Source organism: Harpia harpyja, chromosome 17, assembly GCF_026419915.1.
Source record: "Harpia harpyja isolate bHarHar1 chromosome 17, bHarHar1 primary haplotype, whole genome shotgun sequence".
Classification (NCBI taxonomy): Eukaryota; Metazoa; Chordata; class Aves; order Accipitriformes; family Accipitridae; genus Harpia; species Harpia harpyja.
Window position 1 is genome coordinate 20,427,098 of NC_068956.1, and position 25,547 is coordinate 20,452,644.

General features: G+C 38.8%; 1 protein-coding gene across 1 annotated transcript in view; it reads left to right on the forward strand.

Annotated features, from left to right (window-relative positions):
* Positions 1-1,499: 1,499 nt before the first annotated feature.
* DDX10 (DEAD-box helicase 10) overlaps positions 1,500-25,547 on the forward strand; it is a 194,397-nt gene continuing 170,349 nt past the window's right edge. Inside the window, exons 1-9 of the mRNA XM_052813079.1 lie at positions 1,500-1,731; positions 5,928-5,988; positions 6,254-6,384; positions 8,060-8,218; positions 8,668-8,788; positions 9,940-10,129; positions 12,339-12,465; positions 13,696-13,858; positions 15,502-15,586. Of these exons, the coding sequence (XP_052669039.1) occupies positions 1,546-1,731; positions 5,928-5,988; positions 6,254-6,384; positions 8,060-8,218; positions 8,668-8,788; positions 9,940-10,129; positions 12,339-12,465; positions 13,696-13,858; positions 15,502-15,586 (1,223 nt within the window). The 5' untranslated portion in view covers positions 1,500-1,545. The remainder of the gene's footprint in view (positions 1,732-5,927; positions 5,989-6,253; positions 6,385-8,059; positions 8,219-8,667; positions 8,789-9,939; positions 10,130-12,338; positions 12,466-13,695; positions 13,859-15,501; positions 15,587-25,547) is intronic.

Sequence of the window (25,547 nt, forward strand, 5' to 3'; positions counted from 1 at the left end):
TGTCAAGTTAATGTGCTGTAATTGTGGGAAAGATGTGCCACCCCCCCAGGAGCACATCCTTCAGGGTGGAACAGCACCTCCTGCAAACAGTTTTTTACTAGATAATTCTGGAAAAAAAAATTTTGTTTCAAGAATAAAACCTTCAGTAGCCTTCCTTATTCATCTTAACAGCAAATAAACCCCTAGAGAAAAACATTGCATTCAAAGCTGTACCAGGGAAGAGAGATCCCACTGGCACATATTTAATGGAGATTTTTCCAGCCCTTCCTGAAATTAGGAACTTAATGTATTTTAAAGGGAAAACAAACATTTCTATGATCACAGGTTTCCCTGATCTCAGGGAGGAGGGAAAACATCTTCAGTGATACACTCAACATATGTATGGCAAAAGTGGAGCTAATTAAGAGACACTCCCTTTTCCCTTGGCTTTCTGGAATTCCAAACCCTCATCAGAGACAGTAATTATTTTGGGAGTCTTTCACTGTTCCCTTCGTCAACGTGTTTACTTCCTTCTTATGACATTGCATAAATATGTTTGTGATTTTCTCTTCCTGATGTGGCACACTAACTCTGCAGCCTGTTTTTAATTCTGTGTGCTGACAAAGTGCTAAAACTGACTCAGCAGATTGTTTCTGACCATCGAACAACTGCAGAGTGATGCGGACCTTCCCTGTAGGGAGGGGTTAAGAATTGGTGCATGTAAAGATAGCATAATATAAATTTGCAGGTTGATTTAATCTAGTTACTTTGAGAGAGGTGTGCCTCTTAGAGAGACCACCCTTGTACCACCCAGTGTAAAACAACTCTGCGCGTTTGTAGCTCTCCCTGTGATACCCTGCCAACCCTTCGCAGAGTTCAGGGCTCTGAGCCAAGGCCATTAAGACTGACTGCAACGGTGTTACGAAGGGTCAAGACACACATCAAACAGAACTTACACGCAGCATCTTAAACACAAGGCCCACCATATGTCTCTCAATTGCTTTTTCATTCTTCCAAATTTGTCAGTTTTTCCCTCTAGTGAATTAGCAAATAAAGCATTAACGGACTTACCACTGAACTCTCCCCCTTGCCTCTCCAACACTGTATTTTAGAGGACAAAATTGATGACAGTATCAAGCACACACTCCTTTTCTATTACGGCTTTATTTATTTATTTTCTTTTTTCCGTTTTATAATCTCTATCACAGAGCACATTTTGCGTGCTGCGCCAAGAGCTCATTTTCGGGGTTATATTACCCCCAACTGTGTCTTTTCTTCAACTCTTGTGCAACCTCTTAACCTTCCCACGGGACGGGACGGGCCAGGGCGCCGCGGCGCGCCCCTGCCGGCCGAGCCGAGCCGAGCCGGGGCGGGGCGGGGCGGAGCGAGGCGAGCCGGGGCGGGGCGAGGCGAGCCGGGGCGGGGCGGAGCGGGGCGGAGCGAGGCGAGGCGGGCCCAGCCGGGCCCGGGCCTTCCCCTCGCGGCGCGGCCGGCTGACGCGCTGCGCCTGCGCCCAGCCCCGCCCCCGGCGGCCGTGTGCGTCCCACGCGGGGCGGCGGGGGCAGCATGGGTCGGGCTGGCAGCGATGGCGGGGGGCCGGCGGCCGTGGATCCGGTGCGCAGTTTCGAGCGCTGGAAGAAGAAATACACCCGGCGGACGAGGAGGCTGCGGCTGCAGCGCAAGGAGCGGAAGCGGCCCGAGTGGCAGGTGGAGCGGGAGGGCATCGGCCGCCTGGTGCAGCGCTACCCCGAGGTACGGCAGGGGCGGGCGGCCGGTGCTGCGGGGCCGGGGCCGGGGCCGGGGCCGGGCCGGGCCGGGGAGCGAGGGGCTCTGCAGGGCGGGGACGGGAGGGCAGCCGGCGGGTGGGCATGGCGGGCCTGCGGGGGGCGGAAGAGCGGCCCCTCTCCTCCTGTTGTGTGTGTGGGGGTAGGGCTGTGAGGAGGAGGAGGAGGAGGGGACCTGTGTGGGGGGGGGTCCTGGGCAGGCGTGGGGAGCACCCCTAGTTGGCAGGGCTGTTCCTCTGGCTGTTGGCGGTGCCTGTGGGTAGCAGGTTTGTTGGGTGCCGCTGCTCTGTGGCAGGCAGAAGGGCTTTCACCGCCACGAGGCAGGGACGATCCTCCATGCCTTTCCTTTCTCCCCCCAGGCAGAGGAGGAGAGGGCAGTCACCGCAGTCCCGGTGGTCCTGGTGGGCAGGCTGTGGGGCCGGGGGTAGTGAGACCCTCGGGAGGGCAGTCAGTAGTTGAGAGCGCAGTGAGGAGGAGGAGGAGGTTGAAGCAGATGGTGGGATCAGTTGTGACCGCTGGTACTTGGCCCTTCTGACCAGGCAGCGTGTTGTTTGTCTCCATTGACGGGCAGAGATCACACTAGAAGAGTGTGTCGTTTAACCTCAAGTCAGGAAACAGGTATTTGAATATTAGAGCCAGGGTTAGTGGTGTTGGTTTTGTCACCCAGATTCCCTTGAATCCCTCTGGGAGATGGCTGGCTTTTGAGCTGTAGTGTTGCTCTACATCCTGCCAACTTTTGCTTGTCTGTAATTTCCAGTGTGAGAATGACTGCAGCAGATAAACAAGAAAAAAATCAAACAATAATGAAGAGATAACCAAGATACTTTGTTACTGGATTTTTTTTTTTTTTTTCATTTGCTGACATACGCTGCCACACATTTGCCATCAGATGGAAATGTGAAAGATGGAAAACTGATGGAAAATGTGAAATTTAGTTTCAATGTGTCCAAATCTTGGGACTATTTTCTGTGTTACCTGTTCATAGGTGATCTGTTGTCTGTTGATCCAGTGACTTTGTTGTCTGACTGTAAGGCTGTTTATGAACATTGTCTTCTCCATCCAGTCATGCTCATGAAAAGCATTAACGGCCTAACTGATGTGCTGGGGAGCTGTTTGTGTAAACTCTTTCTAGTCTGCTTTATGTCAAATTAGTCAAGTTAGATCAGAATACCATTTGAAGTATTTGAAATGAGCTGGCTGCTCTCACCTAGTGCAGATTAGAGAGAGCTCACAAGTATATATTCCTAGCAGATTAATGGAGGTAGTAGTTTCCGACAGGGAAACAAACTAAGTAGAAGTTGGTGGTGTTTTCCCCTGGTGCGTGTAGATACGGAATAGATCTATCAGAAGATCTACCTCTAACACCAGTCCTTACTCCTGCCATTCAGACTTTAATTAAAAATAAACCAGTATCTTTGGAGTTTCAGGGTACTACAACAGATCATTCTTGTGCTCCTGGAGGTTTGTAGGGCAGAGAAATAATGTAGGAAGCTTTGTGATGTGGCCTTTCTTAACATTCCTGTGCCTCGCTCTTTTAATACTGGTCTCGCTTTTTTCTCTTTTTGGACATCTTTAAAAGAGCTAGGCTTATGCATCTAATGATTCTTAAATTGATTTAGAGGAATTTAAGGTAGAAGAGAAGAACAATATTTGTCTCCTTTGTGATTAATATATCCGTTCTTACAGGGTCATATAGAGTTAAAAAGAAGTTGACCACTGAAATACTTAAAGCAGCCTTAATTGTTTAGAACAATTTCACATTGCTGCAATAGCCCATTTCATGTGTCACAAACCTGTTAAAATCTGTCCCTTTAGTTGCACATAATGGATTGCTTGAATTCTTTTTTTGATGTTAGTAAGATAGTTTTCCCTCCTGTAGGCATACTGTTTTCCTGTGGGGACAGTCTCTTGGTTGACATTAAACTGAACCTGTATACATCACTGAGTTGTGATCTGTTAGCATGCAAAATAATAAGACTAGGAATTAGCCCAATATGCAATATTGCACGTGATATATAATATCTTCAGAATTACCAACTGAATTTGGAAATATTTGTCAGAAATTACAATCTGTGAAAGTTGAGAAAAGACTTTTTTATGGTGATTTCTGATGGTTTTTTTCCCCTTCCCAGAACTGTACTAGCTTGAAGTGTGTGCTTCGCAGCACAAGTAGGTTTTATAAAAACAATTCACCTTTAAGTAACATTTGGCGAAAGTTTAATTGCTCTGCTAGGACCCAGTGAAAGTTTGAAATCTACCTTGCAAGAGCTTTGTCTTGAAATACGTCAAAAATGGGTTTTAGGAGGGGTGTTATTACCTTTTATCTAGAGATGAAATTCATGCATTAAATTACCTTTCTTGTTTTTACTAGAGAGAACTAGGCTGAAAAGAGTAGTGTTGCGATCCAGGTGCTTTAAACAGGTTTAAACCCTCAGTTTTCTATAATAGCAGAGCCTGCAGAAGGCTTGGTACTTCAAGTAAATATAAGGCTGATCTAACAGCTCAGTAGCTCTTCATTTGAGGCCTTCTCTGGAATTGTTATCATGAGTTGTCAGGAATGCCTGAGGACCATTTTGCTTGGTCCCTGTGTTGGGCGATTTCTGTTCAGCAGTCTGTCGGAGATAAATTATACCTATTAGAAATGCACAAGTTGTGTAAGTTCCAAGTTTGACATTTAGAAATCTCAGTTTATGGATGCTAGTGAGTATGCATTCAAAGATGTGTAGTCTACCTTCCTCTTCATCTGCTCAGACTTTATAAATACAGTAGTCTCTCTTTTTTTTTTTTTTTTCCCCCTCCTGAGTTCTGTGTTTTTTTTTCTGTCCTGCTGCTATTGATGGTTGTGAACTTTGCCAGTGGAAGCTGTCAACATATTTTGATGTCTATCCGCTAGAACAGACTTGAAAGTATTGCATTTTTCTTAAGATCTCTACTTGACGTCTCAACACTTTTGTAAATCATTGAGCTAACTCATGGACTCAGACGCATGCTCCTGGGGGTTTTGTGTGTGTGTGTGTAATTAACAGCTCTCAAGTATGCTGTAGAGGTGGTTGGATACAGAGAAGTAAATTAGTAGGTGTCAGGACAATGAACTACTTCTTTAGTATGTTTTGTACCCTGTAGGACAGCTCTAAAAAATTAAGGATACCAAGCGCTAGAGGTTGGTGAACCTGGTGAGCTTCAGGATGTAGGTGGACTCTTCTTGTCCCAATCAGGTAGATGCAAGATTGCTGCAGTTCTGGGTCCCCAAGTTGGGAGGCTACAGAAGTTCTGATTTTTGGAGATACTGTATGTATGTGAAATGCTTAGCATGAAGTTTAATTGCAAGTTATATCTGGGGCTTGTGGCACGCTGCATTGTAGAAAATTTAGACCCTGCTTGCATATTTCAGTATCTTTTAAAATGTGATTTGTAAATTTTTTTTTTTTTCCCCTGAAGAATACTGCATCCAGTTTTGGACCCCCCAATAAGAAAAAGACATCAATAAATGGATCCAGTTCAGTGGAGGGCCACTGAAATGATGGGAGGCTGGAGCAGTTGCCTTGTGAGGAGAGGCTGGGGGAGCTGGGCTTGTCAGTCTGTAGCAGAGATGGCTTTGGGGTTGGGACAGGGACCTTACAGAAACCCCCAGTGCCCATGGGGAGATCATTGAGGAGGTAGTGCAGGGTGGAAGAGCAGGAGACAACGGGTGTAAGTTGACAGAAGAGAGGCTCAGCCTGGAACACTTTTTCCCAATGGGGACATTCAGGCAGAAGCACAGGTTGCCCAGAGAGGCTGATTGGTCTCTGTCCTTGAACGATTTCAGGACTGGAACTGGATGAAGCCCTGAGCAGCCTGATCTGACCTCAGAGCTGACCTGCTGTGAGCAGGAGGTTGGAGCAGAGACCTCCTAAGGTCCCTTTCCACTTGAATTGTTCTGTGATTTCATGATGGATCTGAGCTTTAAATTGTGCTGTTAGCCTGTGTGGTTAAATACTTAATAAACAGTTTATGGTAGAAGAGCGGTTTGGCTTAGGTCAAACTAGTATAGATTGCCTGACCAGCTAACTTGGATCAGGTCATACTGAACTACTACATATTTATGTTAACAGCAACTTTAAGAATGCTATTTAATATCTCTGTTATGCTTAGATTGTAGCACTGATTAAACTTACTTTGTTTCAGATAAATGCAAGCGAAATTCAAAGATTTTCAGATTTTCCATTGTCAAAGAAAACACTAAAAGGTGAGTACAAAAGTTTTCTTTGGAAAATAGTTTAAGTAAAAATGAATGTTTTATTTATTTATCGGCATCTGAATTTTTTTTTGTTTTTTTTTTTTGCTTTAAACTAAGTTTTAGATAAGTGTTGCCATGTACAGTGTTTTCTAAATGGAGGAATACATCTCTGGGCAAGACAAAAATAAAGGGTTTTTTTTTTTTTTTTTTTTCCTCCCCCTGCCCCCTTTCCCCTCCCGCACTCTCTCTTCTCTTCCCATGCTGCAAATACTAGGATTGCAGGAAGCTCAGTATCGCATGGTAACGGAGATACAGAGGCAAACCATAGGTTTGGCTTTACAAGGTAAAGATGTACTTGGAGCTGCAAAGACTGGATCGGGCAAAACCTTGGCTTTTATTGTCCCAGTAAGTAATTTACATCCTTCCATTTGTACTTAAACCAAGTTATCTGGGAAGTACTGGATGTCAAATAGCTTCAGTTAATAGATCCTGGGAGAAAAGTTATGATTCAACTGATGTAGATGTTCCAAGAAAGCCAGGATACTAATTAAATAATTTTATTATGCTTGAGGTTCTGAAAGAAGTGTATTTTTGACCCTAGGAGTGTTTGGACACTTGTAAGGATCAAAATGGAACTTCTATTAGTAGGCCCTGTGTGATTTAGGAGGTGCTTTGTTTTTCTTTCAGGACTCTGTTTTCCTGGTGCAACTCTAGTTGTCCAATTCTTTTAAAATTTGAAAACTAAGTGTATGAAATAGAATGGTGAAATTTCTTTAGTTCCTTAGACTTTTTTTAGATGAGTGGTTTTCACCCCTTTGAAATTTTAGTATTTGGACCTTATATATCAAACTTAAGCTTAGTGATTGTGGACTTCCATTTCCTTGTTGTCTTTTGTGAACTCCTTAGAAATCGCTTCTAGGCGCATGTGGGAAAACAGGATGAAAACCCGTCGTGAATAATACATGTTTGACTGTTCTACTCAAAACATCATGCTTTGCATTTCATTTCTTTAAGTTGAAAGTATAATTGAGATGTTTGCTTGAAGTGCGCATATAAGCGGATACAAAACCCATCATGTTACGATTAGTTAAAGGGAAGAATATATGTTGTTTTGATTAGGGAGGTTTTTTTGGTTTAAACATTACTTGCGTTTTTGTGAGCATGAATTTCTTTGGATCCTACTCTGTTAGTAACTGTAGAAACAGTAGTAGGTGTTTTGAATATCCTCTCTAGTTGAGAAGATTTATGCTTTATGGTGTTTTTTTCTTTTAAATTATTTTTTATTAGTAAAGAATAAAAAATGTATGTGGCTTCAAAAGCTAGTCTTGTGAACTTGAGAAACAAGTGAGATTGCTCAATTAGTTAATCTAGGAGCAGAAGTACTTTGTTTTATGAACCTTATTTTAAAACAGTTGTAGGGGAGAAAAGGTCTAAGAGAGGAGCTGGAGAGATGAAGAGTGAAAAAAAAATTGTACAGGAATGCTTAACAGCCTTTAGTGTTTCAGAATGCTTCAGATATTCATACCTATGAAATCTTTGTGTTAGGATTAGCTGACTAAGTGTTTCTGCAGTGTGAATTCATAAGAGGAGGAACAGTCCTGGTCTGAGGTGTATGGCAACTTTAGTTGGAATGCTCTGTTTATAACATGTGTGGATAGTACTGCTTCAAGTCTATAACCAGAATTAAAGCTGCAATAATTTGACTTTCTGGTTCCCACAAAACCTTATGAGCAGGAAAGTTTCTCATGTTTTTCTATATCTGATTTCTAATCTTGTATAAATGATTAAGTCTTAATTTCCAGAATTTAGCAGAGTAGGATTAATTGTACAGTAAAATGTTTATGATTTACCACCCATAACTGTCTGTCATAAATGGGTACTGGGGAACTTTGCTACAGCAAGTATCATTACCATCAGTTAGAACTGATATGTAATCAAACTGTGAAATGTATACCGGTGTTTCTTCAAGTCATTATTTTAATTAGTGTGGCTTTCTTTTTTTTTTATGACACTTTTTGTTACAAATTTGTTGTTGTTACATATTTTCCTTCTGAGATTTTTATAATGCTAATTTTTTCAGGCTTTGGAACTCCTGTATCGCCATCAATGGACTTCAGCTGATGGATTGGGAGTTTTGGTAATATCGCCTACGCGGGAACTGGCATATCAAACCTTCAAGGTTCTGCGTAAAGTGGGAAGGAATCATGAGTTCTCGGCTGGCCTTATCATTGGAGGAAAGGTGTGTCCTCTCTTGGAGTTTGCCATATGGAAGCATAAATGAGTGCCATATTAAGTGCTAGTTTAGGAAGAAACCCTGGAAACAAAAAGTCAGGGAAGAGAGTAGTTAATGGGAACCTATTGGTGACCCACTTGTTTTCCTGTCTGTGCATTCCGTGTCTTTTGAAGTTTTTGCATATTTACAGTGTTTCCAGGTTACATGACTGAATGGACCTTCCTGCCAAGCCTTCCAGGACTACCCTGTTAATTTAGATTAGTCTGAAATGCTTTTTGCTCAAGCAACAAGTGTGAGCATGCTGAAGAAATTGTGATATCTCTGTAGAAGGCGGAAAGGCTGATCCTTGACTGTTCTTTCTAAAAACTATCAATAGTTTAAGCTGACCTGACCATCTCTGGTACTGGGCTTCTAGTGTGAACAACTAGAGCTAAACTGGTTTAACTCTTTTTCAGGATCTGAAGGAAGAGTCTGAAAGAATCCACAACATAAATATGCTTATTTGCACTCCAGGACGGCTTCTACAGCACATGGATGAAACTTCATATTTCTATGCATCTGATCTGCAAATGTTGGGTAAGTTTTTCAAGTACTTGAAAGTACTCAGAAATATTTTGTAACAGTTCATAATTGTGTGGAGCACTTCCTTGAGTAAAAAGTTTATCCTAGTCATGGTATGTAGATGAAATGGCATTTAAGTTCACACATGTACAAATTAAAATAGAAAACAACAAAACCCCTTTCTTGTGTGTACTCTCTCTGAAACAGTTGCGGAGCCTGCTTTCCTTAGGATGATAAGAACAAGTAGGTGAGTTAGTAAGGAACCCAAAACCAAATGTAGTGTTCCGTATAATCCTTTAGATCTGTCTTGGCTAACGCTGGCCTTTCCTTTCTGGCTATGGCTCTTGTGTTTTTCCTGACATGGTAATTTACTATATGGAATATCCATTGCAGTGTTTGTATTTTGGGCCAGTTGTAGAAAACACTTTTCTTTGAATTTTAAGACAGATTGCTGCTCCTTTCATTGTTTTGTTAGCATATTTACTGTTGTTTCTTTTCATCCTTCCAACCTGAATAAAAATTTAAGTGTAATGAAAAGGTTTGCCTGCCACTGAGAACCGCATAATCTTTAGCATAGCTTGAGGAACTTAGAAGCAATTAAGAAGCCAATGAAGCTGATAAAATGTGAAATTATGCTTGCTACACTTAGTACAATTCATGGCAGTTAGACAAGAATAGCATGAAATGTAGGCACTTTTCTTAAAGCTTTGTCTCTGTGCTACTCTGTTTATACCCTGTGTTTCAATGGTAAATTGAGCTTAGGTACAGAAGGGTCTGTTTTGCTCCATCACGAATAGTACAGCACTGTTTTATATTCCATGCTTTTGTTTCAGTAATAGGACAGGGAGTTTGTAATTTGCAGTCTGTCTGCAAATTGCTGAACTGTTTGCTTGAAATGCTGATCTTTTGTGCTTCGGTGTGTGAAACTGAGGGCTGTAATGCATAGATTATGGGAAATGCTATGGTTTCTGTTGCTTTTTTTTTTTTTTTGAACATATTATATGGAGTACGTGAATAAAGAGAATCCTGTCATACACAGTAATTAAGTTAATCTGTGCAGTTTAAGTAGGCATGGAATTTTGTACTATGTGGATTTAATGTATGATTTTTTTTTTTTAATAAATAAATCTAAAACTGGATTTTCTCAAATCTATCTCTCAATTCAGTTCTTGATGAAGCTGATAGAATTCTAGATATGGGGTTTGCTGATACAATGAATGCAATCATAGAAAATCTACCTAAGAAACGCCAGACCTTGCTTTTTTCTGCAACACAAACAAAATCAGTGAAGGATCTTGCACGGCTTAGTCTGAAAGATCCAGAATATGTTTGGGTTCATGAGAAAGCCAAATTCAGGTATGTTGGGATAATTTTTTTTTTTTCTGGGGGGGTTAAACAGATAGTAATCCTACTTAACTGCTTCTCTAACTGTCAGTTCCCTGAATCAGAAGTTAGGTTGTGCATCTTCCTCCGTCCTACAGTGTCTGATCCTGTTGTGTGCCTTCCTGAAAGCAAGGGATTTCCAGATAAGAGTACTAGTTCTGACCGAATCATTACAGGGAGGCCAAACCTGCACTTCTCTTGTGGATCCTCAGGCAGCTTCTCAGACTGGAAATTTGTTTCCTCAGGAGCAAGCCCTAGCGTGGATTATAGCCTCAGTGGAGTAGTATCCTGGCTCCAGCAGCACTCACTTGTGAATTGCTCCTTTTTTTTGTTGTTTGGCTTCCTTGCTTCCTGCATGTGCATACTTACTGTGCAGAACCACCAGATGTGTTGCACAATACAGTTCCTCTGTGTGCTGTTCATAAATCTGGCTTTCCAAGGAAATGCTATCCTATTGGGAAAGTGCAGGATGAAAGTCTTGTTTGTGTATTCAATATTAGGTGCCCAAAGAAAAGCATGTGGTGTTAGTCCCTATGCAATAAGTCCTTTGGCTTCCTAACATGCTGGGTTTACTGTGCATGTTCAGGACTCCAGCCCTGTGTGCATGAAATAAATTTCTCATGCCATGCAGTTTGGATCAGAATGGGAGGCCCTTGCTAGAAGTGAAGCATGTGGTCTGCCAAGCTCAAAAAATTTAATATGACACTAAATGAAAAAATGTACGTGTTGCTTTTTGGCACTTTTTTTTCTTTTGAAATCTAAATGAAGAACGTTATTTAATATTTTGCATTTCTATGGGCTCGATCATCTAAGTGTCAAATTGCTTATGAGCATGTATGATTCTTTTTCTGCTCTTCTGTGAAACATGCGTATATTTCCACATGTAAGATGCAGGAGATGGGTGAAGTATAGTGATAAAAATGGCTTTCCCAAGAGCAACTGAAAAACCATCAGCAAAATGAACAGCAAGCCAGGTTGAATCTTGAGGCAGTTTTAACTGTTTGATTTGATTATCTTGGTATTGTACTGCAAATACCTTTTTTTAATCAGTAGTACTATCAAAGGCATCTTAAATAAGCATGATTGCCAGAAAAAATTGTGTGGCTAATATCCTCTTAGCAGAAGAGGATGTACAAGCCTAGTATGTAGTCTTCATTTTGAGGACTGACTGTACATCTATTTCACAGATCTTGCATTTTTTTGTGAAGTCTATTTTAAAGTACATTTAATTTTTTTAAATATTTGGGAGAGTGCAATTAGATAATACACTGAATAAAAAAAAAAAAGGAAAGTATTCATTTGTTTTAGAATTTACTGCCTTAGTATATAATAGGTTATTGCCTTATGAAAACAGTTTCCTCTGAAAGACTTACAAAGCAAAAGGTGCTGTGGCATAACTCAAATTGAATAGCAGAATAAAAACTGGAACAGTGTCTTTTATTTTCATCCTCCCAAGTGGCCACCTTTAGTAAAGTAATTTTGAATACCCTTGGTCTGTTTAGCGTGAAGCAGAGGGACTGTAAGAGATGAGCATTTAGATGTATTTCAAGAGCAAATAGGCCAAATAATTTTTTTTAAATTTTTTTTTTTATTTTGTAAAGAACGGAAAGGTGAGTTAAGATGACAGTTCAGAGCTTTACAAAGTCATTTTGCATGTCAGGGTGTAATCAGTAGAAGTACATCAATGCTCTTTTTTTTGTGCGTGATTAGACTGTGCTTTGACATTGCCTTAAGCACAAATGATGCTTTAATAGGACTAATAGACAAAATTGCATTTTAAGTCAAGGCAATCTGAATGTCGCTGCTTAGACATGGAAGGAGTTTGGCTTGCTAGTAGTAAATGAATTTAGAGGTAATGTCAAAAGTCGTCCCCTCCTACCCACTGGCTTTTAGTAAGGAAATTGATTCGTCTTTCAAGAGTAGCTTTCTAGTGGAGCTGCTAAGACTTGTTCTGCAAAGTGGCAGAACTTTCCAGCCTAACTTTTTCTTTTCTCCTTTTTCTGGGTATTTGTCAGACACTCTTGACTTAAAAGAGGTCAGGTGGCTCTGTAAATATTGTATGCCTGTATATTCTCTCTCTTCCCTTCTTTTCTTTCTTGTTTTAATGTTATGGGAACTAATGGTGTCTAAATGTACTTTCTGGGGTTATTTTTTTGTTTGTTTTTTTTTTTTTTTTTTTTAGTACCCCGGCAACTTTGGATCAGAACTATGTTGTTTGTGAGCTTCAGCAAAAAGTAAACATGTTATACTCTTTCCTGAGAAGTCACTTGAAAAAGAAGAGCATTGTGTTTTTTGCAAGCTGTAAAGAGGTATGGCTATTCCCCCCCCTTCCCCTTCTAGAACGATTGAAATGAAGATATTCAGGTAGATGTCAAGGCACCAGAGAGGTGAGATTCTGGACTAGTTTGCAACAGGAAACTGGGGGAGAAACTAAACCTCACTTACTTCTGTAGGCATGTCATGCAGGGCCTGGCTGCTGGGAAGCTCAGCGGCCCAGGCTCGATGCAGGAGGGTCCTGGACACCTCAGTGTACTCAGCCGTTTTTGTGCTCTGCTGTTAAAAATGAATGCCAAAAGTTATGTCACTAGAGGCCAGCTATTTCAGTTTTGTCTCATGACACACCTCGTAGTTGGGTTACAAAGTATTTTAATAGTTGTACCTACTTACTTTACAAGGTTTTAAATCTGCCTATATAATTGTGAAATAGTGCAGGGAAAGGTTTTTCTTATGGTTACATAGGAAGTAATCCTTCAAATATCTACTTATATAAAAGTCTGGGGACTATTCTGTTGAAGCTACTTGTATGTGTTTGTATAGCACAGGTATTTATTCCTGTAACTACTGCGCATATCGAATATTTTACAACATACAGTGGTCTAGTAAATATTTGTTGCAGTTCTTCCACTTGTGCAAGAAGTTAAAATACTTTTGTTGTTCTGCGGCTAGCTGGTGAGTACAGCGAGGTGGTTGGCTTAGTTGTACAGAATTCCTCTGAGCTGCCGCTGTTCCTGCAATATACGCAGTTTCTGTAACTATTTTTGTAAAAAAATATTAGATAACTGCCTGCTATAAAATAATGCTACATCATGGTACTACATGTGAGAGTAAACACACTGCTTTTATAAGAGAAGCTGTTGAAGCTTGAAATAGTAAACCAAGAGTGTGTAGACTGCTTTGGGTAGCATGCATAAGACGCTACAACCCTCCAGTATTGTCTAAAAGCAGTGCTTCTGATGGACTTCTGATACTTCGGTCCCTTGCATACAGCCTAACTAGTCATGTCTCAAGTTGTTCTTGCTGTTACCTATTCTGGGTCCTTTTAGGAAATGCCATCAAAAGGCATGCCAATCTTTTGCCACTGTTCGTTTCCTCTTTTAGTACCTAGGCATGTGACAAAGTCTCAAAATAGGATCTCTTGTCTCGTATGTGGAAAAAAGTGTATTTTATTTGATGTGGTAAGGCAGTTGCTATATACTGGATAGGATCTTAACAAGTTTAACATTGCATGGTAAATTTCGCCCCCCCGATTTGTCGCGTAGGTCCAATATCTATTCAGAGTGTTCTGTAAGCTTCAGCCTGGTCTTCCTGTACTGGCACTCCATGGCAAGCAGCATCAGATGAAGAGAATGGAGGTCTACACTTGTTTTGTTCGGAAAAAGGCAGCAGTACTTTTCGCTACAGATATTGCAGCTCGTGGCCTGGGTATGTACCCAAAGAAGCAATAGTTATTCACAACGTGATGATCTAACCCTACTGAGACTTTATAAGATTTTATGCTCTGAAGACCAACCTGATTTGTAGGAAATGAAGCTGTAGTTTGCTTAAGAGCTCATTAGGGTATCTCAGAAGAGAGATGCTTCTCAGAGTTCTGCTTCTTAGAGTTCTGCTGTTTCTTTACTGAAGACGCCCACTTCATTTGTGCTTATTTTTTCTCTGTCCCAGAAAGACCTATGTTGTCACTAGTTTTGTAATGGCCATTTGTTAGTGAGGTATTCAGTGGAAGCTGTCTTTTATTTATTTATTTATTTAAGTCTAGACAATCTAGTTTTTCCAGGCATGTTCTGTGACAAATACCTGGAACAAGAGAAAAATGGAAATAGTGATGTATTTGCTTACTACATGCCATAAGGAGAGATTCCAGCAGTTTTAAGTATTTCTCATGTGCCTGTATCATGTGGGTTATTCCAAAGGATATGAAAAATTACTAACCTACCAGTATGTGGAAATGAAAACCTGAAGAAATTTTAATGTCTGAACTATGAATGGCATTATAGGACTGTATTCTTAAGGAGGCAGAAAAATAGATGAGGGAAAAAGTAGGAGTATTTATAGGACCTGTTTTGGCTTGAGTTTCTTTCCTCTGGTCATTACCTGCTGAATTATGATTTACTTCTCTATATTTTCAGTGGATACTTTGGACTTTGGTGGTTTTTTTTTGTTAATTTGTTTTTTTTTTTGTTGTTTTTTTTTTTTTTGTACTTGGAGGCATTTAGGCATGACAGAAGACTGTTTTCAGGAGTCTACATGTTCTTTCAGATAGTAAACTCCATTGTCCAAAATGTAAGGTTTTGTCAGTATGCTACAAAAGGAAGAAAGGTGCTCTAAAAACTGAAGACAGAAATGGATACTGTTTATCATACCTTCTACACTGCTGAAATCTCACTAGTGAGGATCTAATATGGTAGTTTGGGTTTAGAGTCTAAGTATAATGGTGGAATACAGCATAGCTACAGATTTGGTCAGGAAGTAACACAAACTTACTCCAATGCAAAGCATGCTGCTGCTGGGTGAAGTGCAGCAGTTAGAAAATGCTTATTAGTAGTATCATTTGCATTCAGTGTTGACTTCTTTGTCAGCCTTGGTTACCCCCTCCCATCTTTGAGAGGGACTATGATATTTCTGTATGGGGACAGCTGAAGGAGTGCTGCCTCACCACAGCTAACTTCAAACCCTGGTGGTGTAGGATATTGATACTGTAGGTGAAAAGTGGGTCAGATATTGTTATTTAATTATTAAACGTAGTGGTGTTTTATCATCTGTGTGACACAAAGCATGTCTGTTCTTGTCAAGTGTGAAATTATGTTCCATTCGGTGCACTATCATAATTTAGGAAATGAAGACACCATTAATTTTAGCTTTCTTTGATGAAGAGAGTGATTGTTTATGATATGCTAATACATGCAATTAATTTTATTTTTATTTTGGAGGTTGCACCCAATGTCTGTAAACTGGTCTAAATGATGGTTCTTACAGGAATTAATGCTCCAAAATAGGAGGATGCTCTTGAATAGGAGGATTTTGAGTATAGTGAGGTTAAATTTTGACATATTTTTTTCTTTCCACAGATTTTCCAGCAGTGAACTGGGTCATTCAGTTTGATTGTCCAGAAGATGCAAACACATACATCCACAGAGTGGGAAGAACAGCCAGGTTTGTTTTCACTTTTAATTAATATTTTAATGTTTAACAAAAGACCCTTTTGATTACTTAAGAGTAATGGTTTGACTTAATAATTTCTTAGTGAGCTTCAGAGACTACTTACAGCAGACAGAAAAAATAGCCCCAGTTGTTTAATCTGACCAGGGAAGATTAATAGTGAGGCAGCAAAAATCTTTTGTAATTGCCAGTATTACCTCAAAGGCTGAGTTGAGCATGTTGGTGGTGGAAAATCTTGTTTTGCCACTGCCATTCATAGATAAAAAAACCTTTAGACTGTGGATCCAATTTCTTTGTGTCATTGAAGACTTCAAAAGGATGGAAATATTTCTTCCTTATTTTAATTTGGAGAGGAAGGAATCAAATAATGTTAATTACAGGTTAAATTTTTAATTTTCTAAGTCTTGTAGAATTATATTCTTAGGGATAGCTTTAGTTAAAATATTTGTGGCTAAGCCTTTGTGATGGAAGGGAGTTACCGAGTTACACTGTTGAAAACGTGGTCCCTGATCTTTGAACTAGATTTTGAAGAGAAACAGAACCTGTTATTGCATATAATTCAGTAGATCAAAACCTTTACCCAATTATCTGAAGCACGAAATGCAAGACTTGGCATTATATCTTGTACATGATTTAATTTGTTTGTAGTAGTGTTTGCAATATAGGCGTATGTCAAACCGAATGACAGAGGAGTTGCTTAGAATAGGACTTCAGCACTCTGCACTATAGGAATTTGAAATCTGTCTTCCTGGATGAAATGGCATTAAATTTTCGTGACAGTAATAGGAGTGTGTGCTTCTAGCCCTCTTTCAGAATGTGGACGTTCTAGCTGTGTTTTCATTGTAATTGGTAACATTTCTGCCCCATTCTGTCCTGTGCTCTTCATTTTCCCATCGACCTGTTATAATAGAATGGAATAACAGATTTTTAAATGCTTTTGGAAGAAAACGTGTCTGTGAACAAAATCAGTGAATGTTACATATAATTAGATAAAACATGTAGCTATTTGGCTAAATTCAAACCTAGATGCAAGCCAATTCAAACCTAGATGTAATCTCATGCATACCAATTGAATGAAAAGCATATAGGCTTAGTTAGAATTCTGTTTTTTTTTTTTTTTCCCCTTTTTTTTAATCCTGTGTGGCTTCCACAGAAGGCTTGTAATTTTGTCTTTATGGCATACTGTCATTGTGGAAGGGAAAACAATATATTTGGCACTGTTTAATTGGCAGTTTCTAGGAGACTTGTTGAGCTCTTCCCGAGCTGTGTCACTGAGTTAAAGCACCTCCCTGGAGTTATAATCCTCAGGCCGTTTCCCGATTCTCATTAGGTGCTAAGAAGAGTGGTTTTAAGTAGGTTTAGAGAGGGGAAGCAGCTACATGAAGACAAATAACCCCCCTTTTCCATAATGCTTTTAATAAAAATGTCACACTGATGAGGATGTTAGCCTTGCAACCTTAAGGGTTTGTCTTCAGTGGCCTCTTAAATACAACCTTCTGTGGTTGCTTGAGGGACAGATTTAGACGAAAATTGGGACAGAGGGTCTGTCTCATAGCCCATGGGCTGTGCTGGATGCCTGCCCCTTGCTTCACCGGACTGTTATTTACATTCCCTTTTACGTGAATTTTTCAGTAGCCGGACCTTACTGAAATTGGGAGTACATCTGAGCAAGTTTGAGCTGGCAGCGTGGTGACTGATAGTGAAAGCAAATTCGTTCTGTAGGAAAACCTTTATGGATATTTTCTGTTTCTTAATCTCATACAAAGGTCAAGGAAGGTTCTACCTACACTGGGCTTTCATTCTGGAGAAACATACAGGCTCTCTCTGTCCTTAAAGTAAAGCAGTCATGGAAAGAGGTTCGTTTAGTGAACTTAATGGCATGAAATAGATCTTTGAAAATAAAACAAGGGAGATGTCTAATAGTTTCAAGTAAATACTGTGCACCAAGTAAATATGCTATTGCAGTTTTAGATGTGGATTGTTGAGAATGTACTTCTCGGTGAACTCGAAGTGTTGAGTAGGAAACTTCACTTGTTTTCAATAGCTATAGCTAGCATGAGAAGCTTGTGTTTTTTCTAGAAACTTGATAAAAATGAACTGAACTGCAGTTTAGTGGTCCTCATTAATGAGGTTAGAGATAATTACAAATTTTCATGGGTTATGAGAGTGTATAATTGCATAGAATGAAAGCTAAATGAAATATCTCAGCTAATTAAGAGACTGTGTTAAACTGTAATTAAAACTGGGATGCCAAATTCTGTTTACTTTTGAAATCAAATTATTTTGTGATACAAAAGTAAACATGAAAGTCAAGAGAAATTATTTTGGGGACGGAGCTGAAAAAACTTTGACTAACAATCGTGGATGTGTTCCCACATCTGTTTTGTAGTTTTGCAAAGCCTTATCTAAGATGAAAGATAATGAACTGAAGAAAGATAATGCTGAAGAACATAAATGCAACTCCTGCATTTTTGATTTATGGTAAAGTAAGATCAAGAAAATCTGGGTGTTGTCCAGTAATGCTTTTACTTTATAGTAGATTTGGCATATCTTGAGTGTGGTGGTTTTTTTTTTTTTTTTTTTTTTTTTTGTTGAACTTGAAAGGTATGCTATGATTGGAGTGATGGGAAGCTGTTTCTTCCAACTGCTTTCAAAGTATTTATTTAAAGTCTTAACTAGCTCAGTAAAAGAGTTTCTAAAATACTGATAATATCATGGCCAGGCCCGTAAATATTTTTGACTATATTTTTGCCACACAATCTCTTAGAAGTCTGTAATTTAAAATACTAGATCACAGTGTTTTCCTGTGGGTTTTAGTTTCAAAAATTCTAAGTAAATAAGAGCTGCTTGTAGCATTTGTCTGCAAAACTAATTTCTTCTGGCTTTTAATTTCTATTGATGCCTTCTGTTCTGTAGCCTGTGAAACCTACAGCTGAAAATATTCTTTGATCAATTTTGTGAAACAAGTTGCAATGCCACTAGGGGACAGCAGAAGATAATCATTTTTGAAGCACAGTGATTCTCACTTTTTTTTCCCAACTGTTTTTCCTAACGTAATTTGTAAGTTGTATGGCATGAAAAAACCATATATAGGGATGTTTTTCTTTCAGTCGTGATTGCATTGATGAGTGGAAAAGACACTGAAAAGTCTATTTTAGCTTTCTGTTCATGCAGAAATATCTTGTATTTTGGATGTACCTGTATCCTGGCACATCTTGGTAATTCATTTCTTTCTTTCCTAGCATTACATTCCTCCTCCTACTCCGTATTTTTTTTTTTTCTTTTCCTTCAGAGAAGACTATTGAAAACTGTTACTTGAGTTTAGTGATTTTTCTGTCAGGAGTCTTTTTTTTTTGAATTTTAAACAGAATAAACCTTTTTGCTCTGCAGTTTTTATCTGTGATATGTCCAGAACTTTATATAGGCTTTAGGTCTGACTCGGACTTCTGATGGTATTTAATCCAGGCTAGTTGGTTAGGTTTCTTAGGTGCTTAAACTGACTTAGGAAAGTCACTGTAATTTTGTTGCTGTTGTTAAATGATGTGTGCATACAGGCGTGCATGTTCTGTCTAGCTCTACATATGTTTTTTTTTTTTCTTTTGGTAAATCATGCTCTGAAAACAAATGACTAATAAAAGTTCATCTTCCCAAAGAAGGATACTCTGTTGTCTACCATCTTTGTACTGGCTGGTATGATGATTAGAGCCAAGAAGTATGAATAAAGACTTAAAAGATCTATAGGTTTTTTTGACGCCTTGTGAATACTGAAGAATACACACACATCAAATTTTGGAAAGGTGAAAGGGGCAGGTCATATAATGATCTTAGTCTGTCATGAAGTAAAAAGCTTTGAAGCATGCTCGTTGGGGCTCTGCTTAAGTAATTGCACATTATATGTGTGAAAGTGAGACTAATAAGCCTTTAGAGTAATCCATGCAAGTGGCAATAAAGCATTTATATGTGAGTGACTTAATGGAACTTTTTTCCAATGGTGGAAGCTCAATTTATTTATTTATTTAAATTGGGAAAAATATCCCAGGAATACAGGTCTTGGGTCCTGAATAGACAGTACAGTCAAGATGGTGGCTCCTTGTTTGATTTTTTTTTAAATTTTTTTTTTTTTTATTTAAGACCCACTGAAGCAGTTTCACTGATGTTTCTTTAAAAATAAATGCAGTATTTAGACCATCTTATATTATATTGCAGTCAAGTCATCATCCTAACTTAAGTAAAAATAGCTGCCAGTGGAGGTCACAAGAAATTGTTGACACCACATATTTAACTTGCAATTCACATTATTAAATTCTCTAAAATTAAATGCTGTACCCTAGCTACGTTCCTGACAGTGGCCTGTGATGCTGCAGTTGTACTGACTGGCACTGTGTTATCCATTAGAATTCTCTTCATGATGGCATGGTATGAATGTTCCAATACACTGAAATATTAAGTGGCTAAGGTTATTACCTGCTGATATGAAGCTATACTGTAAGCTGTAATAAAAAATAAACAAACACATGTATTTTAATGCAGCAGAGTGGACACAGCTGCTGTGGAAAATGGATTGCTTACAGTCTAGGCTGGAGGACCCAACAACATCCCAAGGCCTTTTGAGTTCAATTTATTCTGAGACTAGCATGATAAGGTTGGTGAACCACTGCCTATTCTTGTCCATTATGTCTTGTGACTAAGTCTGTCTGGCAAACAAGGACACCTATCCTGTATGGTTGAATGAAGGGGATTATGGTTTTGTAGTGTGACTAAAACCCAGCTGCATGGTTCTCAGAACTTGGCAATAGATACAAATGGGCTACTGTTCAGACAGGAGAAGGAAAAGGATATTGAGTGATCAGAGCAAAACAAACCAAACCAAACCCCAAAATAAACAAACCCCAAAGCAATCTCTGACTTCATAGCAATACTTGCTGATAATTTTTTTGGGATACTGAACTAAGGTCTATGCAATGGAGAAACAGGAGTGAACAAAGCATTAGAAGTGAGCTAAAGCAAAACGAAAAAATGAAGCCAGTTCATTTTTTGTTGTTAGTTTTAAATGCTCCATGGGATGTTGGACTGTTCACAACTGATGGGAAAGAGCTCTTCTCCCTGGCTGAATTGAGGAACCAGCAGTGAACACGGCCTGTCTGCAGCATTTGCTCAGCTGTGAATAGCAAGCACCTTTTCTTTACAATTTTCTTGTAATTTTTGTTGGGCTGCTTTGGTGGGACTTGCTGTAGATGATACAGCACAGTTTCAATTAGCCGTGCACACAGATCTCTTGTTAAAGATTTGTTGTTTTAAAGAAAAATATCTACTACAAAAAGAGACCGTTGATCGTGTATATGGGATAGAAATTCCAGTATTCATGCATTTGTTTTCTGTGCTCATTTGTCACTTAGAATAACAAATTACCACGTTAGGGAAGAAACCCAGCAGTGTAGAAGGTATGATAAACAGTAGATAAAACTCTTCTTGCTCCTGGGCTTGGAGAAATAACGTTTTCTTGGTTTGAAGCTTAGATTTCATCAGTCCTCATCATGTCAGAAGGCCCAGAAGGTAGTATAATTGGAAACAAAGTTTTGCCTGAATTGAGCCCAATATGAGAGACCTAAAGCTGTTACTTTAAGAAGTACATTTAAAACCGGTAGCTTATATAATCAGATTTAATAGTTGAATTTTAAAACAAAACTATGAATTATTGTATTTCTGTGGAAGGCCTTAGGGGTAGATATGGATATTAGTTTCTCTTTGTTGAAGGATAGTGTGTGGGTGAACAGATTTATTTGTATGCGTATCAGATTGAAATAGGCCTTCTCAGAACAAAACTGTCCATTCTGATATGTTTTGGATATATTTTTATAGATGTCTTGTATTGTTCCTTTACATAAGAGTGCAACACAGGCAAATGTTTGCATCAATGAGATCCTTTTTCCTTCACTACTATAGTTAATTTATCAAGGAATTGAAAATAATTTTAAAGTAAAATATAAATTACAAGCTAGATGTAATAGAACTTGACTCACTCTAACTTTTTTCTAGTCTGTATTACATTAAGCATGTTTGTTAGTTTTTTAGCTAATCTATAGATTGGGAAGTCACTGTCACTAGCTTCCAAAAACTAGATGTATATTTGCACACTCAGATGGTGATTCTCTTTTTTCACGTACTTCTTACCACAGATGAAGAACTGTACTATGCCAGTTTTTTTTTTTTTCTCATCCTCAAGTCTCAATTGCAATAGTGTGTACATTAACAAATATCTAGATAATTTCACTGGCATATTCTTTCAGTCTTTACAGGGGTAAATCTTTGCTCTAGAAGCGGGGATCTGTGCTGCTTTTTGAATTTTGCTTGTCAGTTATTCCACTTGATGGAATTGTCTTGTTCTGGGTTCTTCATGGAAACTAAAATTGTATGCAAAGATGTAAAGAACATTATTGTTGCAATATCAAGTGCTCCTGAATATTTATGTTCTGAGAAGGGTGTGAATGGTGCACAGTGAATAAATGATCACCTTAGATGGTGAATAATTTGGCTTCATAGTGGAAGTAGCTATTAGTTTCGTATTAATAATTTGGCAACCACGTATGATGAACAAAGGGTCCAGCGGAAGAAGAGTGAAAATATGTAATTAGAGTGTATCATAATGCACATGCAAAACCAGGCAAATTTAGTGGGCTTGGTTTTGATGGTATTCCAAATGCTTAACTTACTGACCTTAACATTTTAAAGAAAGCAGTCTTTTGCTTACTTCTGGTAAGTCTCTAGCAAATTTGATCTGGGTGAGAAAGACACGGGTGAGGAAGACACAGCTGAGAAGTCGATTTGACTTCCTTGATGCCTGATTTCCTTTTTCTGAAGGGATCTACTGTGGAGAGTTTCTGCAATACTAATGTATCTGAAGATGGCTTGTTGGCTTGGAATGCAAGACTTTTTAGGAAGGGCTTTGATTTAAGCTCACAAGTTTTGCAGTGATATCTTACTTCTTTCTGTGTCTTTTGACAGATGAGATGACAGCATATGTTGATATTATCCATCCTGGCCCAGTTAGGCTAAAATTAGATCTTTAATCAAGTCAACTTGGTAACGTCCCATTTAAGTTACAGACTAAAAAAAAACCAACCACAAACCACTTTTTTTTTTTTTTTCCTTTGTACGGTGGTAGATGTGTGACCTCCAAAGCATTAAAAATTACATACTTACGCTTCCTTGCATGTTTGTGCGTGGTAAATACCTTCAAAAACATCACCTCCTTTATATTGGGTTTTCTGTAATGGGAAATATTCCAGTTCAAGAAACTGCAATGCAAGTATCCTTATATCCGCAACCCTCCTCCCCCAAATTTTATGATTATCTCATCATCTCCATTTTCTCCTTTGCCAGTTTTTAAAATAGATTATTTTTTTCTTGCCAAAGCAAGCAGAAATACTGCCTTTAACTATCTTGAAATTTGGCATCAACTTACATCTTCTGAAATACAAATGTTAGGGAAATATGTTGCAATACATCTGTTCAGGACAACCTGTATAACGTTTCCTGTAAGGTCTGCATATCCATGCAGGCTATCCTTACAGTTCTCTTTCCATTGCTCCCATCATTTTTTTTCCTACTGGATGTCTGCCCTACAGCAGAGCACTGGTGCCTGATGACCATCAATCAGATATTTCCCATTCCTATTTTATTCTGGTATCACCATGACTCGTATGTCACTGACGACTAAAATATGGTGCATTTGACTGAGTGATATGTTATGATGGTTGTGGCAAGGATGTAAAATTACTCTGAATGTAGTTAGAACAAGCTCAACTCTAGCTGCATGGCAAGGTGGAATTGATTAATAACCATGGTATGTTTTCATCTGTTGCCTTTGTGATAATGGTAGTGTTGTTTGCTTTAATAGTATTGGCTAGGGGTATATGCAGCCTTTGGCTGCATCTGATCAAGGTTAGGTTAAGATAGGTTAAGATCAGCAAAAATTGAGTGTCTCTTTGGCCTGCAAAAAAAGCATTTTTTTCTCATCCTGTCCTCACTGAGTTGTTGCCATGCTATTAGTTCCTTCATGTTTGATACTAGCTGTTGGCTCAGGGTGATTTTTAGCAGAAGTTTAAGATAGATTCTGTCATGGTGAATAAACTGTCCTTTTGATTTGAGTGTTTTATTTATTTTTTGGTATGAAATGAAACTATTCGGCAACTCTTTGTGTTTCTTTGCTAGGGAAATGGTGCTCTTGACATTTTAAACCATTTTTCTCTACTTCTAATTAGCCGGTACCACATTGTCCTAAATAACTTTTCCCATTTTCTTCTTGTCCAGCCTTTGGTGCTTGCCCTTGATTGTAGGCATCCTTTTTCTCATCTGCAGTCAGTGTAAATATATCATTCCTACCCTTGGCTTTATAGTGCTAATGATGATTTGTCACAGCTTCCTTGCTTGTAAGTCAAGACTGAGTTGCAGAGAAGTTACTTGCCTTTTTGATAAGTATTGAAGCCAAAAGGCTCTAGAAAATAAGACAGGTTTGTACTAGAAGTATGTGAATTTTTCTTTTTTTCCCCAAAGACTTTCTGCAAGTAAGATGCAATTTTCCACAGAACCGGAATGAATTCTATCTGGTATCCTAAGAGACTGTTAAAATCGCAATGCAAAGATGAGTCCCTGCTCTGGTTTCTTGATTACCTTGAGGAAATGACAAGATAAGTAATATCATCAATTACTACACAGTCCAAGAAAGTTTGATTACTTTCAGGTTTTTAATTTACTTTTCTCCAGCACAGTTGAGGTGCATACTTGGCGAATAATAAATCACCAAAGTGAATTAGTCTTTTAGGTCAGATGTTTGGTTTTGGTGATGATGGACAACTTGAAGGCTGCAGTTAGCAGGAATGGGGAGAACTCCTAATGTCTTCTCATCTGCAGAAGTAGTAGTCCTCCTGCTGAAGAATTTCAGTAGCTGAGGTTGACTCTTTGCTGCTTTATCATCTATAAAGGTTTAAAGGTTTTATCTGTCTACTGAAAATAATTACAGAAATGTTCTTTTGTTGGCTTTAGTGGAGAACTTTACTCCCTTAGGATACTGAGGGATGTTCTTTTCTCTCATGTTTTAGGCATTGTAATGGAAACAAATTTTTAGCAGAAAGATCTAAGTGTTCTTTATTGTTTATGCCAGTTTTTAGTAGCTTGTGCTTTCATAAGTTTGCCAATATAGAAGCTTTTAGTATGAAAGACACAGAGAAAACACTTTTGAAAACTTAAATTTTCCACTGAAACATCTCTTTGAGGTTATCTTTAAGACCATAATTTCCCTGACCCTTGATGGGTATTTCTTCCATGATTTGTACGGTACTGGTCTTTTGTAGTGTGTTGCACACTGAATAAAATAGATATAATAAAGCAACAATTTAAGAATGCTGAGTCAGGCACTCCAGGTTAAGAAATGCCAGAAGCAACAAAACTACACAAATCACTTCATGCCTTTGACTAAATTTAAGGAATCTGTAAAAATCATCCTTTGTAGGTGTTTATATAGCGTGATCAAGACTTTTTGTGTCTTCTTGACGAATGAGGAAGATTCTTGTTAAGAGATTAAGCAGACATTCTTTCCAGATATTGGATCATTCTCATACCTTTTTTTTGGAATCCTTTCCTTTTGTAGCATCTGTTTTGAAGAGAAGAGCAGAGCTGTGTGTTATTCTGTACTCTAAATTGGTGAGACTGGTATTGGCAGCAATATTATCTCTGTCTTCCTGTTTGTTACTACCCTTGGGTAGATAAGAGAGTATTTTCATCCTTCTTTCCAACAGTGCTCTGAGAGCTCAGGTTCTTTTCATGAAAAATTAGCTGCGTTGGAACTGTGATCATTAATTTTTGCCATAAAATGCAAAGTCCTCTAAGGTTCACTGGCTTTCCAGGACTTCATTGCTTGTTCAAGTAGTGGCAGTGTCTGACATGCACCCACTTTGTG